Source organism: Euleptes europaea, chromosome 7 (genome assembly GCF_029931775.1).
Source record: "Euleptes europaea isolate rEulEur1 chromosome 7, rEulEur1.hap1, whole genome shotgun sequence".
NCBI lineage: Eukaryota > Metazoa > Chordata > Lepidosauria > Squamata > Sphaerodactylidae > Euleptes > Euleptes europaea.
This window is the reverse complement of record NC_079318.1, coordinates 76775804-76793747: the sequence shown is the minus strand read 5'-3', so window position 1 is coordinate 76793747 and position 17944 is coordinate 76775804. Positions and strand designations below refer to the sequence as shown.

The 17944-nt window shown below is 46.9% G+C and overlaps 1 protein-coding gene across 2 annotated transcripts in view; it reads left to right on the top strand.

Moving 5' to 3' along the window:
* Nucleotides 1–697: 697 nt before the first annotated feature.
* OTOF (otoferlin) overlaps nt 698–17944 on the top strand; it is a 181659-nt gene continuing 164412 nt past the window's right edge. For both annotated transcript variants that reach the window (XM_056852335.1, XM_056852336.1), the window contains exon 1: nt 698–776. In XM_056852335.1, the coding sequence (XP_056708313.1) occupies nt 698–776 (79 nt within the window). The remainder of the gene's footprint in view (nt 777–17944) is intronic.

Sequence of the window (17944 nt, the reverse complement as noted above, 5' to 3'; positions counted from 1 at the left end):
TACCCTGCCAGAAAATATTTTGGTTAGTCTTTCAGGCGCTACCGGACTCTTGCCCTTTTTCATACCCTGCCAGAAAATATTTTGGTTAGTCTTTCAGGTGCTAACCGGACTCTTGCCCTTTTTCATACCCTGCCAGAAAATATTTTGGTTCGTCTTTCAGGCGCTACCGGACTCTTGCCCTTTTCCACTACTAGAGGAACGAAGCGGGCGAGGGCGAAGTGCTCGCAGGGGCGCATGCCGGGGAGGGGCAGCGCAATGCATGTCAACGTGGGAAGAAGGGGGGCATTTCGCTCGCCGGCGCTCTGCCTCCCTTCCCCTCCGCTGCGCCAGCCGGGCGCGCTGCAGGCAGAGGAGCCCCGGCTCCCCCTCCCCGGCTCCCCCCCGGGAGGGGCTGGGCGAGCCCTGCCCGGTATTCCCCCCCCCCCACTTTCCCTGGGACGCAGCAGCTCGGCGGTGAAGGCGGCAGCCGCTGCAGCCGGGGGAGAGCAAGCGAGCTGCGCTGGGCTGCCCGGCATGGGGCCGCCGGCGCTGCTGAATAATTGAGAGGCGGGCTGGCGGGCGAGCACCTCTCCTCCGCGCTCCGGGACCGGCAGGGGAGGCAGGCGAGCCCCAGGGCTCCGCCGACGGTCGCCCAGCCGGGAGAGGAGGGTGGCGGAGCTCTGAAGGGGAGCCTGGCCGCCCCCCGCCGCCCCCCAGCATGGCCCTCAGCGTCCACCTGAAGACCGTCACCGACCTGCGAGGCAAAGGCGACCGCATCGCCAAAGTGGCTTTTCGAGGTACCCGTCCCGGCCGGCGGCGGCTGCCTGGGGGTGGGGGGTGCTGCCTGCCTGTTTGGGGGTGGCCCCGGGGAAGGAAAAGTTCCTCTGCGGGTAATTCACAGTGGGTCGCCGTGTTAGTCTGTCTGCAGTAGTCGAAAAGGGCAAGAGTCCAGTAGCACCTTCAAGACTAACAAAAATGTTTTCTGGCAGGGTAGGAGCTTTCGTGAGCCACAGCTCACTTTTTCAGATCTGCAGTAGTAGAAAAGAGCAAGAGTCCGGTAGCACCTTAAAGACTATATTTTCTGGCAGGGTATGAGCTTTCGTGAGCCACAGCTCACTTTTTCAGATCTGCAGTAGTAGAAAAGAGCAAGAGTCCGGTAGCACCTTAAAGACTATATTTTCTGGCAGGGTATGAGCTTTCGTGAGCCACAGCTCACTTTTTCAGATCTGCAGTAGTAGAAAAGAGCAAGAGTCCGGTAGCACCTTCAAGACTATATTTTCTGGCAGGGTATGAGCTTTCGTGAGCCGCAGCTCACTTCTTCAGATACCTCACGAAAGCTCATACCCTGCCAGAAAATATTTTTGTTAGTCTTGAAGGTGCTACTGGACTCTTGCTCTTTTATTCCTCTGCGGAGGCGTCTCTCTCGGGCGGGAAGGCTACTGGGTCGGTCCTCTGTGCCCGGGGAGAGATGAACACGTGAAGCTGCCTTCTACCAAATCAGGCCCTTGGTCCATCAAAGTCAGTATTGCCTACTACTCAGACCTGCAGCGGCTCTCCAGGGTCTCAGGTAGAGGTCTTTCACATCGCCTACTCGCCTGGTCCCTTTAACTGGAGATGCCGGGGATTGAACCTGGGACCTTCTGCATGCCGAGCAGATGCTCTATCACTGAGCCACAGCCACACTCCGACCCGGGTTTGCAGGTGGATTCACATGACCTCTTTGCAAGTTGACCAGGAGTTTGACTTGCTGAGAAATTGGGGGCCGGGCGGGTGGCAGCTTGGGCATCATCCCAAAAAAGCTTCCCCAAGTGGGTGGAATTGGGATGCGGGCGCCGGGCAGAAGGCAGTCCACACACTCCTGGAACCACGCATTCGAAGCAGACACGGCAGTGCCGTTGCGTCTCCCCGCTACTTCAGACATGACAACGCTCCACGACAACAGTGCTTTCCAACAGAGAACAGCCAACAATCTGTGCATGTAGCCTGTTGGCTGCCGTGTGACAGAGTCCCCTTCCTTGTGTAACAGTCAGACCTGAGTTGTGGGTTCTCCTCAGTCCCCAACAGAGGCTGCCCAATTCAGATTGGGGCTGAGGAGTACATGGAGAAGAGACTTCCTCCCCCAATGCCATTTTCCAAACTTGAAACTGTCTTGGGGGCACTGTTTGGCTGATGGAGGAAAGTCGCCTAAGTCCCAGGGAGAAAAATGGGTTTCCTCAGAGGTCCAAATATAGCACCCCTGGAACTTTTGGGTTAAGAAAATGGTGCAGGGGGAAAGGCAAAAGCCCCTACTCCATGCGAGCCACATGCATGATCCAAATCTCCCCCCCCCCATGTGGGAATTGAGGAGAATCTTCAAGTTATGTCTGACACAGAGGGTAGGGACTCTATACTTAGCCTATGTACTCTGCTATGTGTCCATCATATTTAGGTGAACGTGCATGCATTGGAACGGCAGAAATTGCCCTAGAGTCCTCTTCTGTGTCTTAGCATTTATACGGGATCTTTGGGTGATCAAAGCACATTGCCTACGTTGTGGCACTAATCCTTATGACAGCCCCCTAAAATGGTTGGGGATTATTATCCCAGTCCTGGAGGGTGATTGAGTGGCTTGCGTGAGTTTGTGACTTCCGTGAGATTTGAAAGGACCTTCCCAGCTCTGAAATCTTAGGCATGACACTGCTCTGGTTCATACAACTAATGACTTGTGTGCGCAAGCACCAGATGGGCCGACATGCACCTTCCACGTGCATGTTTTTAGTATGTGCAGGCACATTGTCGCTCCCATGAGGAAATCCCTCTCAAAACATTGCAGGGGAAAGGAAAAGGTGTGAGGAGGCGGAAATTGGTTTCCCAGTGAGAGTGAGGCAAGGAGTGAAAACAAAAGTCATGGCTCCACCGAAGCAAAAACAAATCATCTTGATTTCCAGATTATTCCCAAAATAAATTTCTTAAAGCTTCATGGAGATTATTAAGTGAGAAAGGACTCCAGCCCTACTCATGAGCCTCAGCAGCAGAGCATCTGCTTTGCATGCAGAATGTTCCAGGTTCAATCCCTGGCATCTCCAGCTAAAAAAAAACGATCGGGTGTTGGGTGATATGAAAGACCTCTGCCTGAGACACTGGAGAGCTGCTGCCTCGGAGTGTAAATAGTACTGACCTTACTGGAAAAATTGTCTGACTCGGTCTGAGGCAGCGTGGTGAGTTTATGAATACAGAAAGCCTCATCAGATGCAACATTGTGGAGCCTCTGGCTTCCAGTAGTGGCTGCTTCCTTATTGGAGACCAAGGTGAGAGATGCTGCCTTGCTTCGAAGGTTGCCAACAGGTCTGGAGAAAAATGTCCTGTGCTTTTAATAGAAGCTTAAAGAGCAGTTGAACCTTTTCATGGTATGGAGCCAAATAACAATATTTGGTAAAAAGAATATCCCACTAAGCATCTATTAAAGGGACAGGAGATTTTCTCTCTCTCTCCAGGCAGTTGGCAACCCTACTCTTTCCACTTTCCCTGATATACACCTCAGTGGCTCACTTCCATTGATGTACTAAAGCCACGTGCAAGTTGGCGTGAGCCTCTGCCAGTCACCATCCTAAGGAGAATTACACTTTTCTGTCCGTTGATGTCAGCTAGCTTTGATGGGTGAAACTCTGCTTAGGGTGACACCATGAGGTGTGTAAGAAGTCCACAAGGGCCTGCGATGCTTTTTGTATTGGAGAGGAAGGAATTCAGGAGGCCTCAGCCTATGTCCTTTTATGCAGGGACGTTTCCCCGCAGTCACCTCCCCGACTGCTTCGGGGCTTCCTTTTGATTATGCATGCCTTTTTCACCCATCTCTCCCTGCGTGTTTTACCTGTGTTTTCCGAATGCTGTTTCATCTGGAAAATGCAGGCAAAACGTGCGGGGAGAGCCAGGTGACCTCTGATGGGCGGATAAGACATGTCCCTGCATAAAAGGCATATATCTCTGCCTGGAGCAGAAGCAAATCAGTGGGGTAGAGCCAATGTTGTTGGCCAGGCAGCTTTTGGAGAATTCCAAACCATGTCCAGGCCTCTGTTGAAAAAGTGCATCTAGTTCTTCACCCAGGCACTGTATGTATTATTAAGCAATGTAATAAGATGCCCGGCCCCTGGACCTTCCTCCTGAGCTCTTTTCCCACATATGGAAACTACTTCTTCACATAACACAGGGGCACTGGGTTGACTCTCCTGCTTGAGGCCTCCCCCCACATAGCTGTTTAAAAGTTTTAAAAAGCCATGGAACAATTTGATCATGGGTCACCTTGTATCTCATCTTCTTTGACCCTCATGCTCTTATATATCTTCACTTGGAAAGAGTTGTTTGCGTTATCCGTCCCTTGTTACATCCAATACATCCTTCGCGCTTGCAGCTGAACTCCCATGCCATCTTGGGGACTGCCAGCTCAGCCCCCTCGTCTCCGATCCTGCTTGGCTTGTGCCCCAAAGTTCTTAAAATTACCAAACTTCTCTCTGTCCATCTCCCAATTTTTGACAGCAAGAACAGCAAAGGGATCACTTGCCCGGGAATTTTCAAAAACAGAAAACCATATCCTGAATCTAAAGGGTTGCAAATGAACTACAATTATGGAGGATTTTTTGGTACATATTTGCTGCTGTTGTGTTTCGTTTCTTTTCTTTTTTCTTTGTAGTTGTTTCTGGAAACAGAAGCAGACTTTTTGTGCTTGGGATAGGCATGAGGAAATTCTCCTGTTCTGTTTTTGTCACTTTTTTAAAAAAAAGTATATTTTGATTCAGGTTACTAATTCAGGATATGATCCAGTAGCGAAGTCTCCTGCAGAAGCTGTGTTGGAATGAATGGAAAGCTACGTTTCAGCAGAGCTTTCCCACGAAATGTTCCTGTGGGACCTGGCCCCCTGAGAGACAAGCAATTTAAGACGAAGCTATTCGATAGATCTGATGCAGAATTTTGTACTTGTAAAACCAGCACTACGAAACGTGGCTGGTCTCTTTGAGTGTGAGGATGCCGACCCAAATAAACTCTTTTTCTTTACTTTTACAGTGCCAATCCAAGCAGAGTGACACCCCTTTATTGAATCTGGTGGGTTTAGAAAGGTGTAGCTCTGCTTAGGATTGCACTGTCAATACTTGAACCTCTCAGGAAGACCTTGATCCTCTTACTCCGCACGTCTGTCACTGTCAGATTACAATGGTTTCCACTCCATGATACCAAGCATGAGGCTGCTTTTCTCAGAAAGTTCTTGTGCATCATTTAGCTGTAAGAGAGGTTTGTGTTTGTCTACTTGAATGAAACCCAAAGCTCCGTATGTACGCTGTTCAGGAAATGCAACCACTTTTGGGGATGTGTAGGAGAACATTTATTGCTCGATAGATACTGGTACTCTTCTGGCTATCACATTTCTATCCCATCTCTCCTCCAAGGAGCTCAGAGCACTGCACACAGGGTTCTCCCTTCCCCATTCAAACTCAAAACATCACAGTGAAATAGGTCAGACTGACCAAGAGACCAGCCCAAGGTCATCCAGTGGCATAGTGGGAATCTCCAAGTTCTTTGCCCAACACTGTAAGCACTAGATGAGCCCTGCTGGATCAGGCCAGTGGTCCATCTAGTCCAGCATTCTGGTTCACACAGTGGGCTAATAGTTGCCCTGGAGGGCCAGCAAACAGGACATGGAAACCAAGTCCCTCCCCTGATGCTTCTTCCCTGTAGTGGCCCTCAGAGGTTTAAAAAGGTAAAGGTCCCCTGTGCAAGCATCGGGTCATTCCTGACCCATGGGGTGACGTCACATCCTGACGTTTCCTAGGCAGACTTGGTTTATGGGGTGGTTTGCCAGTGCCTTCCCCAGCCATCTTCCCTTTACCCCCAGCAAGCTAGGTACTCATTTTACCGACCTCGGAAGGATGGGAGGCTGAGTCAACCTTGAGCCGGCTATTTGAAACCAACTTCCGTCGGGATTGAACTCAGGTCGTGAGCAAAGATTGGATTGCAATACTGCAGCTTACCACTCTGCACCACGGGCCTCAGAGGTTTACTACCTCTGAAAATGGAGGTTCCCTTTAATCATCTTGGCTAGTAGCCCTTGATGGACCTATCCTCCATGAAGCCATCTATACTAGACTATGCCAGACTGGGTCTCATGCCTATTATAGAAGTGATGGCCCTCTGACTGAGAGCTTTTCCTCCTGTTCTCAGGGGTTAATTAATGATCTGCACATGATCAGAAGGCCTCTTCTTTTTATTATTACATCATCCACTTCCGAGTGTTAATGTCATGGATTAAAATATGGTGTAACATCAGCCTTGTCTCCAAGTAAAGCCTGCATCAACTTAAATTTGGTTTTGGAAACTGGTTCCTTGGTGGTCTCCCATCTAGGGCTGATCCTGCTTAGCAGCCAAGATGTGACAAGACTGGGCTAGCCTGTGCCACTGGGCAGGGCAGGTTTAGCTTCCCTGAAAACAACGGTTCTCTAAAGTTTAAAGGGCAGGTGCTCCACCAACCAGCTGGGGGACACACTAAATAATGGATGCCTTGGCCTCTGAAGGCCTGGTCTACCACCTATTTTTTCAGCACCCCACAGCTGATCAACAGTGCATCAGTCCCTTTAAATTTTAAAGGGCCATTCTTTTCTGTGGGGTAGACTTGGCCTCTGGACTTCCAAGTTCAGATATACCCCATAGGAAAGAATGGTCCATTAATATGTAAAAGGGCCATGTGTCACTGTTTAGCTTGGGGCCTTCCTTTCTCCCCTGCCCCATTTTAATTGCATGGGAGAGTCTGGAAGGGCATGCTTATCCTTATTGTGAAATATTGAGAATATTGGTTCTTGTAGGTTATCCGGGCTGTGTAACCGTGGTCTTGGAATTTTCTTTCCTGACGTTTCGCCAGCAACTGTGGCAGGCATCTTCAGAGTAGTAACACTGAAGGACAGTGTCTCTCAGTGTCAAGGGTGTAGAAAGAGTAATATATAGTCAGAAAGGGGTTGGGTTTGAGCTGAGTATTGTCCTGCAAAAGTATTGTCCTGTAAGTATCAAGATAATGTGCTAATGAGGGTATGGTATGTTAATATGGAACCATTGTATCCTGAAGTGATCTGTTAATGTGTGTAATCCAAACCTAATCTGTATGGCTATTGTTGAATGTTGTCTTTGTCTGGAGGTTTTTCAGGGCAGGAAGCCAAGCCTTATTCATTCTTAAACTCTCCTCTTTTCTGTTAAAGTTGTGCTGATGTTTGTGAATTTCAATGGCTTCTCTGTGCAATCTGACAAAATAGTTGGTAGAATTGTCCAGTCTTTCAGTGTCTTGGAATAAGACCCTGTGTCCTGTTTGTGTCAGTCCATGTTCAGCCACTGCTGATTTCTCAGGTTGGCCAAGTCTGCAGTATCTTTCATGTTCTTTTATCCTTGTTTGTATGCTGCGTTTTGTGGTCCCGATGTAAACTTCTCCACAGCTGCAAGGTATACGATATACTCCTGCAGAGGTGAGGGGGTCTCTTTTGTCTTTTGCTGATCGTAGCATTTGTTGTATTTTCTTGGTGGGTTTAAACACTGTTTGTAGGTTATGTTTTTTCAAAAGATACTGCAGACTTGGCCAACCTGAGAAATCAGCAGTGGCTGAACATGGACTGACACAAACAGGACACAGGGTCTTATTCCAAGACACTGAAAGACTGGACAATTCTACCAACTATTTTGTCAGATTGCACAGAGAAGCCATTGAAATTCACAAACATCAGCACAACTTTAACAGAAAAGAGGAGAGTTTAAGAATGAATAAGGCTTGGCTTCCTGCCCTGAAAAACCTCCAGACAAAGACAACATTCAACAATAGCCATACAGATTAGGTTTGGATTACACACATTAACAGATCACTTCAGGATACAATGGTTCCATATTAACATACCATACCCTCATTAGCACATTATCTTGATACTTACAGGACAATACTTTTGCAGGACAATACTCAGCTCAAACCCAACCCCTTTCTGACTATATATTACTCTTTCTACACCCTTGACACTGAGAGACACTGTCCTTCAGTGTTACTACTCTGAAGATGCCTGCCACAGTTGCTGGCGAAACGTCAGGAAAGAAAATTCCAAGACCACGGTTACACAGCCCGGATAACCTACAAGAACCAATGAACTCTGACCGTGAAAGCCTTCGACAATATATTGAGAATATTGTCCCAATATTTCTGAAACAACTTTCCAATATGATAATGTTGCTCCCAGTATTTAATAACAAGCATGCCCTATAAGGAATTCAATCAAACGTTTTGTTAGTGTACAATGTGTAGAAATGGGCTGTTGAAGCTTTTTGTGGCCATGGAAAGGTGTGTATGTGTGTGTGTGTGTGTGTGTAAAGTACGGTCAAGTGGCAGCCAACTTATGGCGACCCCTTTTTGGGGGGTTTTCATGGCAAGAGACTAACAGAGGTGGGTTGCCAGTGCCTTCCTCTGCACAGCAACCCTGGTATTCCTTAGTGATCTCCCATCCAAATACTAACCAGGTCTGAACCAGCTTAGCTTCTGAGATCTGACGAGATCAGGCTAGCCTGGGCCATCCAGGTCAGGGCAGCCATGGAGGGAGATAACATCAAATTAAGCCTCTATTAAAAGAGCACTACATTTTCCTCCAGGCCTGTTGGCAACATTGCTATAACTGGTCAGGCAAAGACTTTTATTTTGCTTTAATTTGATTTTGTCCCGTTTTGTTGGGTTCTTTTCTAGGCTGTTATTTTAATAGGAAGTTTCACATGCTGCTCATATTGTGTTCTTTGCTGTGTAATTGTTTAGTTCTGTCAGTTTTCAGCTACTGATATTTGTCTTAACATGTCACAAGCTGCCTCCAGCATTTTGGGTTTTTTATATATATACAGCAGCTAACAATGAGTTGAAGAGCCCCGTGGCGCAGAATGTTAAGCTGCAGTACTGCAGTCAAAAGCTCTGCTCACGACCTGAGTTCGATCCCGACGGAAGTCGGTTTCAGGTAGCCGGCTCAAGGTCGACTCAGCCTTCCATCCTTCCGAGGTCGGTCAAATGAGTACCCAGCTTGCTGGGGGTACAGTGCAGATGACCGGGGAAGGCACTGGCAAACCACCCCGCAAACAAAGTCTGCCTTGGAAACGTCGGGATGTGACGTGACCCCATGGGTCAGGAATGACCCGGTGCTTGCACAGGGGACCTTTACCTTTACCTTTTAACAATGAGTTATTAAAAAAAAAAAATTTAGAATCGCTAACCAAGTATCTGTACTGAGCTGTCTGAACAGGGCACACCAAGAATCTCTTGCAATGTTGCAGGGGATGCTGGGATGCTGTTCTACATCCAGTCTGAGTGTTGCTCCCAGACACTGCAAAGGATCCTGGGCAGCAATATTTGGAGCACCCAGTACTGTGATTAGGGGTGGCAAAATGTTTTGAAAACTGGTCTTGACAAAGATGGTTGTGCTTTACAGTTACAAGGTACAAAGGCTGTGGGGAGGGGGCTTCATGGGCGAGGTCTCCTCTGAGACTTGAGGTGATGTGGACTTTCATTCCAGTTCCCCTTTCAGTCCTGCTGAGGAGCCAACACACTGGAGACTCTGGCAGCTTCGACGACAGGTCTCTTTATCGCTCCCAACTAGGGAGAACTCCTGCTAATGAAGTATACTAAGATATACACTGAGAAGGTACCAAACACAAGACCCAAGTGAGGACCCTTCTGTATACTCAGTGGGAAACAAAAAAGAGTTCTGGAGGGCCTGCTTAAAGAATGTATACATCACAATGGGTATATTCAGGATGAATGAATGAAGGGCAGCAGATGGACGAACACTTGTCAGGTGTGCTCTAGGCCAGTGGATCCCAATCTGGGGTACATGTACCCCCAGGGGTACAAATAGGCTTACCAGGTCCCTCCTCTCCTCCGGTGAAAGGTTTTTTGGGCGGTGGTGAGGTACGATCGTGCGCATGGCCATGATCACATCACTTTTGGTTTACACCTGGAAGTGCTGCATCACAAGGGGCCTTTAAACGCCCCCTTGTGATGCAGCACCTCCGGGTGTTGAACACATTGCAAGGGGCCGTTTACCACTCAAACCCCCAGTTTGAGTGGTAAAAGGCCACTTGCAATGCATTTACACCCAGCAGTGCCGCATCGCAAGGGGCCTTTTACCACGGTAAACGGCCTCTTGCGATGCGGCGCTTCCGGGTGTAAACCAGAAGTGACATGGCGTCGTGGGTAGGAGCGCATGCACACACCCACCGACCTTCAGCTGGTCAGTGGGCAGCCAGGTGGATTGGCGGGGGTTTGCCTGCCACCACTTGGCAACCCTAGGTACGAACAAGGACATTTAGGGGTTCATGAAAAAAATTGAAATAACAGCAACTATATTAATTACAAACATTTTGGTAATATGAATATAATATTCCAATTTATGGAAATGGGCTGCCAAGGAGTAAAGTGAAAAAAAGATTGGCAACTACTGCTCTAGGCTGATTCTGCATTTGGCAAGGGATTGGACTAGATGGCCTGTATGGCCCCTTCCAACTCTGATTCTAAGGAACACAAGACCAAGCATAGTCCATCACAGCAGTTCCTCTAGCCAGTTAATCTCATAACATGGGTAAAACCTAGACTGGAACTGCTTCAAATTCCAATATCCTGGAACTAATATAAAACATAAAACGTATTGCTGAACGCCACAAAAATTGACTCCTTTCCTCAGAGGAGCTTGCAGAAGGAGAAACAATTTTACCCCCTTGCCCTTCCGCATTCTAGCTGCCCCACACCCATGCTGCTATTTCTCCATGCAGGGCCCATAGTCCTGGGAATGATCTTTCCTGGGGTCAGAAGGGTGACAGAGAGAGACACAGAAAATTCCCCATTCCATGCAATGAGTAGTAGGATCTACGGCACTGACTTTTGTCTCTTAAATACGTTGTGAAACATTCGTAGGCACTGCAGCTGTTTAGTGAGAAATTGTCAGCAGTGAAATGACGACAAACAGCACGGCTTCCGCGAGGAACATGAAAAGTCACTTTGCATCACAGAAATATAGGGCTGAGTAACTGAATAGGACGGGAAGTTGAAGGCTGAAAGACTTAGGAGTGAGGAGGGAAAATGCCCCTAATGGAGTAGGGCAGAATAAGCAATGGGTTGAAAAGTAGAACTATAAATTTGGATGGTGGAGACAAAGATGGCACCCAGGGGGTGGTGTTCCTCAAAGAAGACCAAACTTCAAGAGGGGCTAGTGTTGTTGGTAGGAAATTAGTGGAACACTTAAGGGCGAAAATGCATGGTCGCTTTAGCCTCCTTTATTCCCTGTTTCAGCCAGGATTCAGCCAGGATCGAACACATGCGTTTTGCCAAATGTGCGTTCGATCCTGGCTGAAATAGGGAACAAAGGAGGCTAAAGCAACCGTGCGTTTTTGCCCTAAACGAGCTTGGGCTATTGTGAGATTGTGGATCAGAAAGCAGAGCAGTCAGGGACGCTAAGGAGGCAGTGATGGAGCTTAATTTCATATCGATTGAGACCAATGAACCAAATCTCTTTTGTTGCTAGAGATCTCTTAATCGTAATAATATATCATTCTAGAACAGGAGCAACCAAGCCTAGCAAAAGCATTATCCGGGCTGGGAAGCTGTTCTGTTTGGCACAAATGATCCCTGTACATGGAACACCACAGTAGCTTGTTCTCCGCTTCATAGCTAATAAATTGCTCTAGCCTATACCTGTGCTAATCTCATAGGCTGACACGGAAATTGCTACATATCAGAATGTTATCCCTGGAGTACAGTTTGACTTTCTGATCCATGAGGGAGAAAATATGAGCACTAGGGTCCAACCAGTCTTGCATCTCAGTGTCTCCTGCATATATAGATGCTAGTGCTGAAATGCATTTTTTGTGCAGGTATTTGAAAATTCAGTGGAAGGTCAAATGGTACATTTGGAGTAGAGAATCAAATGTTGAACGCAATATTTGGAGGGATGCAAACTTTTCCTTCCAAAAGGGCATATGCTCTAGAATTGGTGGCATCTCCAGATTATTTTGATTTTGGCAGACATCAAATATGAAATGGTAGGAGCTGTCAAGTACTGTGAAATAGTCCTGCATCAGCTTTTCAACTTCCAGTACCTACAATTGCCCAGATCAGCGTTCCCACACGCCCTTCCCTAGTTGAAATGGAGACAAAACTTGAAGCCCCTAATTATCCTGGGCCTCTTGTTCTGCTCCCTTGGAATTTGCTTCAGACTCTTCCTGGGTGTACAAGTTAGATACTGAAGCAAGTTCAGGGTGCGTCCACACGTTCTGATGTCAAGGTGCCTCCTTTATGTACAAAAGACCTTTTCTCTTCTTGAAGATGAGTGAAAGGTTTCCCAGAGTTCTTCTTTGCTCAGCCTCTGAGTAGTATTTGCAGTTGTTAAGAGGAAGTGAGATTGTCCAATAATGGTGCCAAGCCTGTGTAACTTTCTGTCCAGCGGTGCCCCTTTGCATTTCTTCTTCCATCCCACAAAAACCCGGCTCCACGTAAAGGTGGGTTAGCTGCTAGGACATCTTTTAGACTGTTTTTTTCATAGTTCGATATAAAAACAAATTATTGTACTAGGTTTTGGGTGCTGCTATGAGGAAATAATGGCTTGTCAAGGCTGTTTAATGAGCTCATGGCAGAGGTGAAATACAAAGAGGGGACATCCTGATTCATAGTCCCTTAGCATTACAGCGTACCAGACCCAATGCAAAGTCTACATTCCTGCTGCCTCCTCACTTCCAGTGAGAACAATACAGGAGCTACCACTCTATTAAAGTTACAGTGGAGTGCAGTGGTTAGAATGCCAGGCTAGGACCAGGCGTGGGGGTGGGGAGAGATTCACAAGCTTACCAGTGACCACGGGGGAGAAAATATTGTCACTCCAAGCACCCGTTTCCTTTCCCATGAGGTTCATCTATTTATAGGTCCTCTAATTTGCTTCACAGCTCCTCTAGGCTTGTCTGCTGGGTTGGTGGCTATACCCATGTGTTCCTAGCAAGCAGGCTAGGGAATTGGAGACAAGCTCAGCAGCCTCCCCGGGCGGGTGTCTCCCTGCTCGCCTCAGGGTGCTGTTTGTGTTCAAACATCTGACCTGCTTCCTGCTGCTGCAAGGGACCCCAGGGGTAACATGCAGGACAGATCTAAGGCATTTTGCTGCACCCAGTGGCTACAGCACATAAGCCAAGAGGCAGAGTTGCCAACTTTCAGGTGGGGCCTGGAGATCTGGAATTACAACTCATCTCCAGACGACAGGTTCCCCCGGAGAAAATGGCTGCTTCAGAGGGTAGACTCTGTAGCACCCTGCTGAGGTCCTTCTCCAAACTTCAACTTCCCCTGCCTCCATCCTTAAATCTCCAGGAATTTTCCAGCCTGGTGTTGGCAACTCTGGCAAGAGATGAATAGTTAAATTGTGGAACTCCCTGCCCCAGGATGGGGTGATGGCTGCCAACTTGGAAGACTTTAAGAGGGGAGTGGACATGTTCATGGAGGAGAGGGCTATTCATGGCTACTAGTAAAAATGGATACTGGTCACAATGCTTACCTATTCTCTCCAGGATCAAAAGAGCATGCCTATTATATTAAGTGCTTTGGAACACAGGCAGGATAATGCTGCTGCCGTCATCTTGTTTGGGGGCTTCCTAGAGGCACCTGGTTGGCCACTGTGTGAACAGACTGCTGGACTTGGTGGGCCTTGGTCTCATCCAGCATGGCTTTTCTTATGTTCTTATGAAGTTCAAGACCCTTTACCAAATTGCAGGTGAGTCAGCTAAGTGCAATTCAAGATATTTTCCTTGGTTTTGATCTTACTGGGAAGGTGGTGGCAGCATGGGAGAATCTGCTTGCTTTTGCTCTTCAGCCTTGCCCATTATACCTACTGACTCCCAAACTGAATGTATTTGTGTTCATCCAGTATTCTAACTGTGATCACAAATATTTTGCATGTTTTCATCCTGCCCCCCCGGGAAACTTGTTTGACCCAGAAGGTTCTGAACATGCTCCAATGTGATGAATGCTAATGATGGATGAATGCCGCTGTGAGCGCAGAACTGGCACATATGCTCAAAACATAACTTTTTTAATGATGTGTGACTCTGGCGCATACATTATCCTTGCAAGCCAGTAAATTTTGAGCACACAGCAGTAGTTGCTACCTGGCCAGCTGCCATTCTGAATATCACTAACTGTGCAGAGGCAAAAAACACTGAAAATATTATTTGTCTTCAATTGCAAAGACATCATCATTGTGACTATATGGGGTGTGTCTAAAAATGGCCTATTGGATATCTCATGCTGCCTGGTTGCATTGTTTTATATTGTGTAAGCTGTCTTGAGGAAAGCCAGCATGGTGTAGTGGTTAGGAGCAGTGGATTTTAATCTGGAGAACTGGGTTGGTTTCCCCACTCTTACACATGAAGCCAACTGGGTGACCTTGGGCTAGTCACAGTTCTCTGCAAACTCTCTCAGCTTCACCTACCCCACAAGGTGTCTGTTGTGGGGATAGGAAGGGAAGGAGGTGGTAAGCCGGTTTGATTCTCCTAAAAAGATAGAGAAAACCAGCATATAAAAACATTCTTCTTCAATGAGAAAGGCAGGGAATAAATAAAAAATTGAAAGCTTTGTAAGTTTGATTTTCAAACATCCTATTAGCAAAAACCGAATCAATGCTAGATCAAAGCAAGTATGTCTGAGTGTTGGGGGGGGGGGTCAGATTGGGAAAGTGACACTGGAGAAGGGAGAGGGCTAACCTTTTCCATTTGCACCTTTCCTCCCCATCTAAATCCTCCCCAAAGTTGTATCAGCATTTTCCCCTGTAGGGCTAACAGCAGCTTGGGAGAACAACTCAGATTTGGAAACAGCATAGGGAAGAGGGCTAAACACCACCTTCTCCTGGTGCTACTTCTCTAGTATTGCCCGCACCCCTATCCCATGACTGCTTTTAAAAAGTAAAGAAAAATAAGCAGGACTGGTTTCTGATCCAGAATTTCCCGCATGTCTTGATTGGCTCTTATTCATGAATTGCATGAAGAAATGCTTCCTTTTGTTCAGGGTGGCTTACACAACCACATGGAGCAGGTTCTCCAAGGTGGATATTAATGTGTAGATAGATTTGTATGGGGTTTGAAATGGAAAAGGTGGTCCTTCAGGTATGCTGGTCCTAAACTGTTCAGGGTTTAAAACCAGCAATTCAGAGGGGGAGCCAATGGGGTTGTTTCAAAATTGGTATCGTACCTCCATATGATGTATGGAAACTGCTCCTTCTCTAACATTCTTACCAAGTAAATGGTGTCCATTTTCAGAGGTGATCTGTAGTTCTTGGTTGCAGTAATGGCATCTGGCCGTGGTTCTGTCGAGGTTCTCCATGGGTGGCGAAAGCCAGATCCTTGTATTCTTATAGCGAATGATTTCTTCATCCCTGCGACAATCCATCATCTTAACCATAAGTAGCTTTTGAATTTCTTTACCTTGGAGTTTGAACAGCATCTGGGGAAATCTCTACATTCTAGAGTCATACTCCTTATTTCTGAATGACAGTCAAGCCCCACCACAGAATCTCCGGGGCTGTTCAGGCCATCAGCTGCAGAGTAGAGTACCATGGTCCCTGGGTCTGCGAAGGCCTTATTGCATTCCTTTTTATTATTATAATCCATTCCACTCTCTGATTTGCTGAATCCATTGAAAATTATGTAGCATATCCTTTGCAAGCATGTGCAATCCCTTCCAATTATGTATCATTTGCAAATTTGAGTTTATTATCCATATAAAGATGAGAAAAAGAATACTGGAAGTGAGTATCATGCCATTGTGTGATTAGTGGAATCTATGTGATGGTGGGTATGGGATGCAAGAATCACACTTTTCCTCTTCTCCCCCCCCCCCCCCCGATCTTTGCAAACCTTGAAAAGTTAATCCCCTCGGGGGGTCACAGGACAGCATAGCCCTGCTGGTCAGAAGAGAGAAAGGGGGAAACCTGCTTCCTTCTTCCATCAGCAGAATTCTCAGGGGAGTTTCTGGGGTTGGAAAGGACTACTGTGGGGAGCGGAACGGGTGAAGATCCATGACTGTCAACATCTGCCACTGATGGATTGCCAGATCCACCTGTCTGTGAGAGAGTGAGCACTAAATCTAGTGCATTTCAGCACCATCATTAATGTGGATACCTGCCTGGGTCTGCCATTTGCCTCATGGGAAAAAAAGATACCATAGAAGTGCCTCTCTGTTTTCCTTGTAGAGCAAAGAACTGGGGTGGGGGGCTGAGAATGCACAAACTGAGCAGAAGGGTAGGGTTAAGCCTCTCCTACCCCTTGCACTGTGTCTCTGATCTGAATCAGAGTCCTTAATCCTGCTGTTTATACAGTGGTGATCTTAGTGATTCTAGGGCTCTGGGCAAATGTCCAGGATGGGGCCCCAGACTCACTGCCACCCCCTGCTGGGACTAGGCAAAGAGGGGCCCTTGCCCTGTGCAAAGTGGACAGGAGCCACTGCCCATTCCCACTGCAAACCTGCTGCCAAGCCCCAGATGGGACAAGCACAGGTGGTGGCAGAAGCCTGCTTTTCCTGTTTGTCCTCTCCTCCTTTGAGGGAGGGAGGGGCTGAGGCAGAAGTGTGGGTGGTCAGGGCCCCTCCTAGTGTGTGGCCTGGGGCAGCTGCCCCTGTTACCCATTGACTAAGACCGCCCTTCTGTTTCTAGTTGTTGTGGTTTTAAATCAGGAGAGCTGCTCATGGCTCTCCTAGATCAAGTGTAGATTGGCAGATCACAGCTGTTCTTTCAACAACAACAACACTGTGCGTCAAATGTGATGCTATGAGGGTTTCATAGGGGTCCTCACTCTGTGTTTTCCTAGCAGTAATTATTTCATGGGCTGAGGAAACTCTTCCTGGAAGAATCAGTGAGTGCAAGAACCTGTTCATGGAAGAGAGGGCTATTCATGGATACTAGTAAAAATGGATACTAGACATGATGCATAATTATTCATGATGCATACCTATTCTGTCCAGGATCAAAGGAGAATGCCTATTATATTAGGTGCTGTGGAACCCAGGCAGGACAATGCTGCAGCAGTTGTCTTATTTGTGGGCTTCCTAGAGGCACCTGGTTGGCCACTGTGTGAACAGACTGCTGGACTTGATGGGCCTTGGCCTGATCCAGCATGGCCTTTCTTGTGTTCTTATAATAAGGACGTTTAACTATTCTACCTGCATGGTAGTTCTACTTTCCAAATAAAGATTTCCCACATGCAGTTTTTAATCTTCAATTGGGCTGTCAAACTAGTAGTAGCTGAGTATTCCTTATCCAAAATGCTTGGGACCAGAAGTAATTTGGATTTCGGATTATTTCGGATTTTGGAATATTTGCATATACATTATGAGATATCTTGGAGATGGGACCCAAGTCTACACATGAAATTCATTTATGCTTTATATAAATCTTATACACAGCCTGCAGGTAATTTTTTCCAATATTTTGAATAATTTTGTGCATGAAACAAAGTTTGTGTACATTGAACCATCAGAAAGCAAAGGTGTCACTATCTCAGCAGAAGTTTCGGATTTGGGATGATTTTGGATATCGGATTTTCAGATAAGGGATACTCAACTTCTGGGAATCCTGTTGGTGGATTATAGCCTACAAATATTATCGTTTACAAATTATAGCCTACAAATATCCCATAGGGATATACCGTATATACTCGTGTATAAGCCGAGTTTTTCAGCCCAAAAAAAGGGCTGAAAAAGCCAGCCCTCTTGCCCACTAAAGCTCTCTTGACTGGAGCCATGACTTTACCATGATAATGTCTAGTGCCTCCCTAAAACACACCCTTACCAAGTGCAAGTTAATACAGATGAAATTGTTCATGGGATCAAATCTGAACATACAACAATAATCCAAATCCACAATCGCTGGGGCATTTCAAAGGCATTCAAATACACGTATACAGCAGAATAAATAAAAGCAGACCA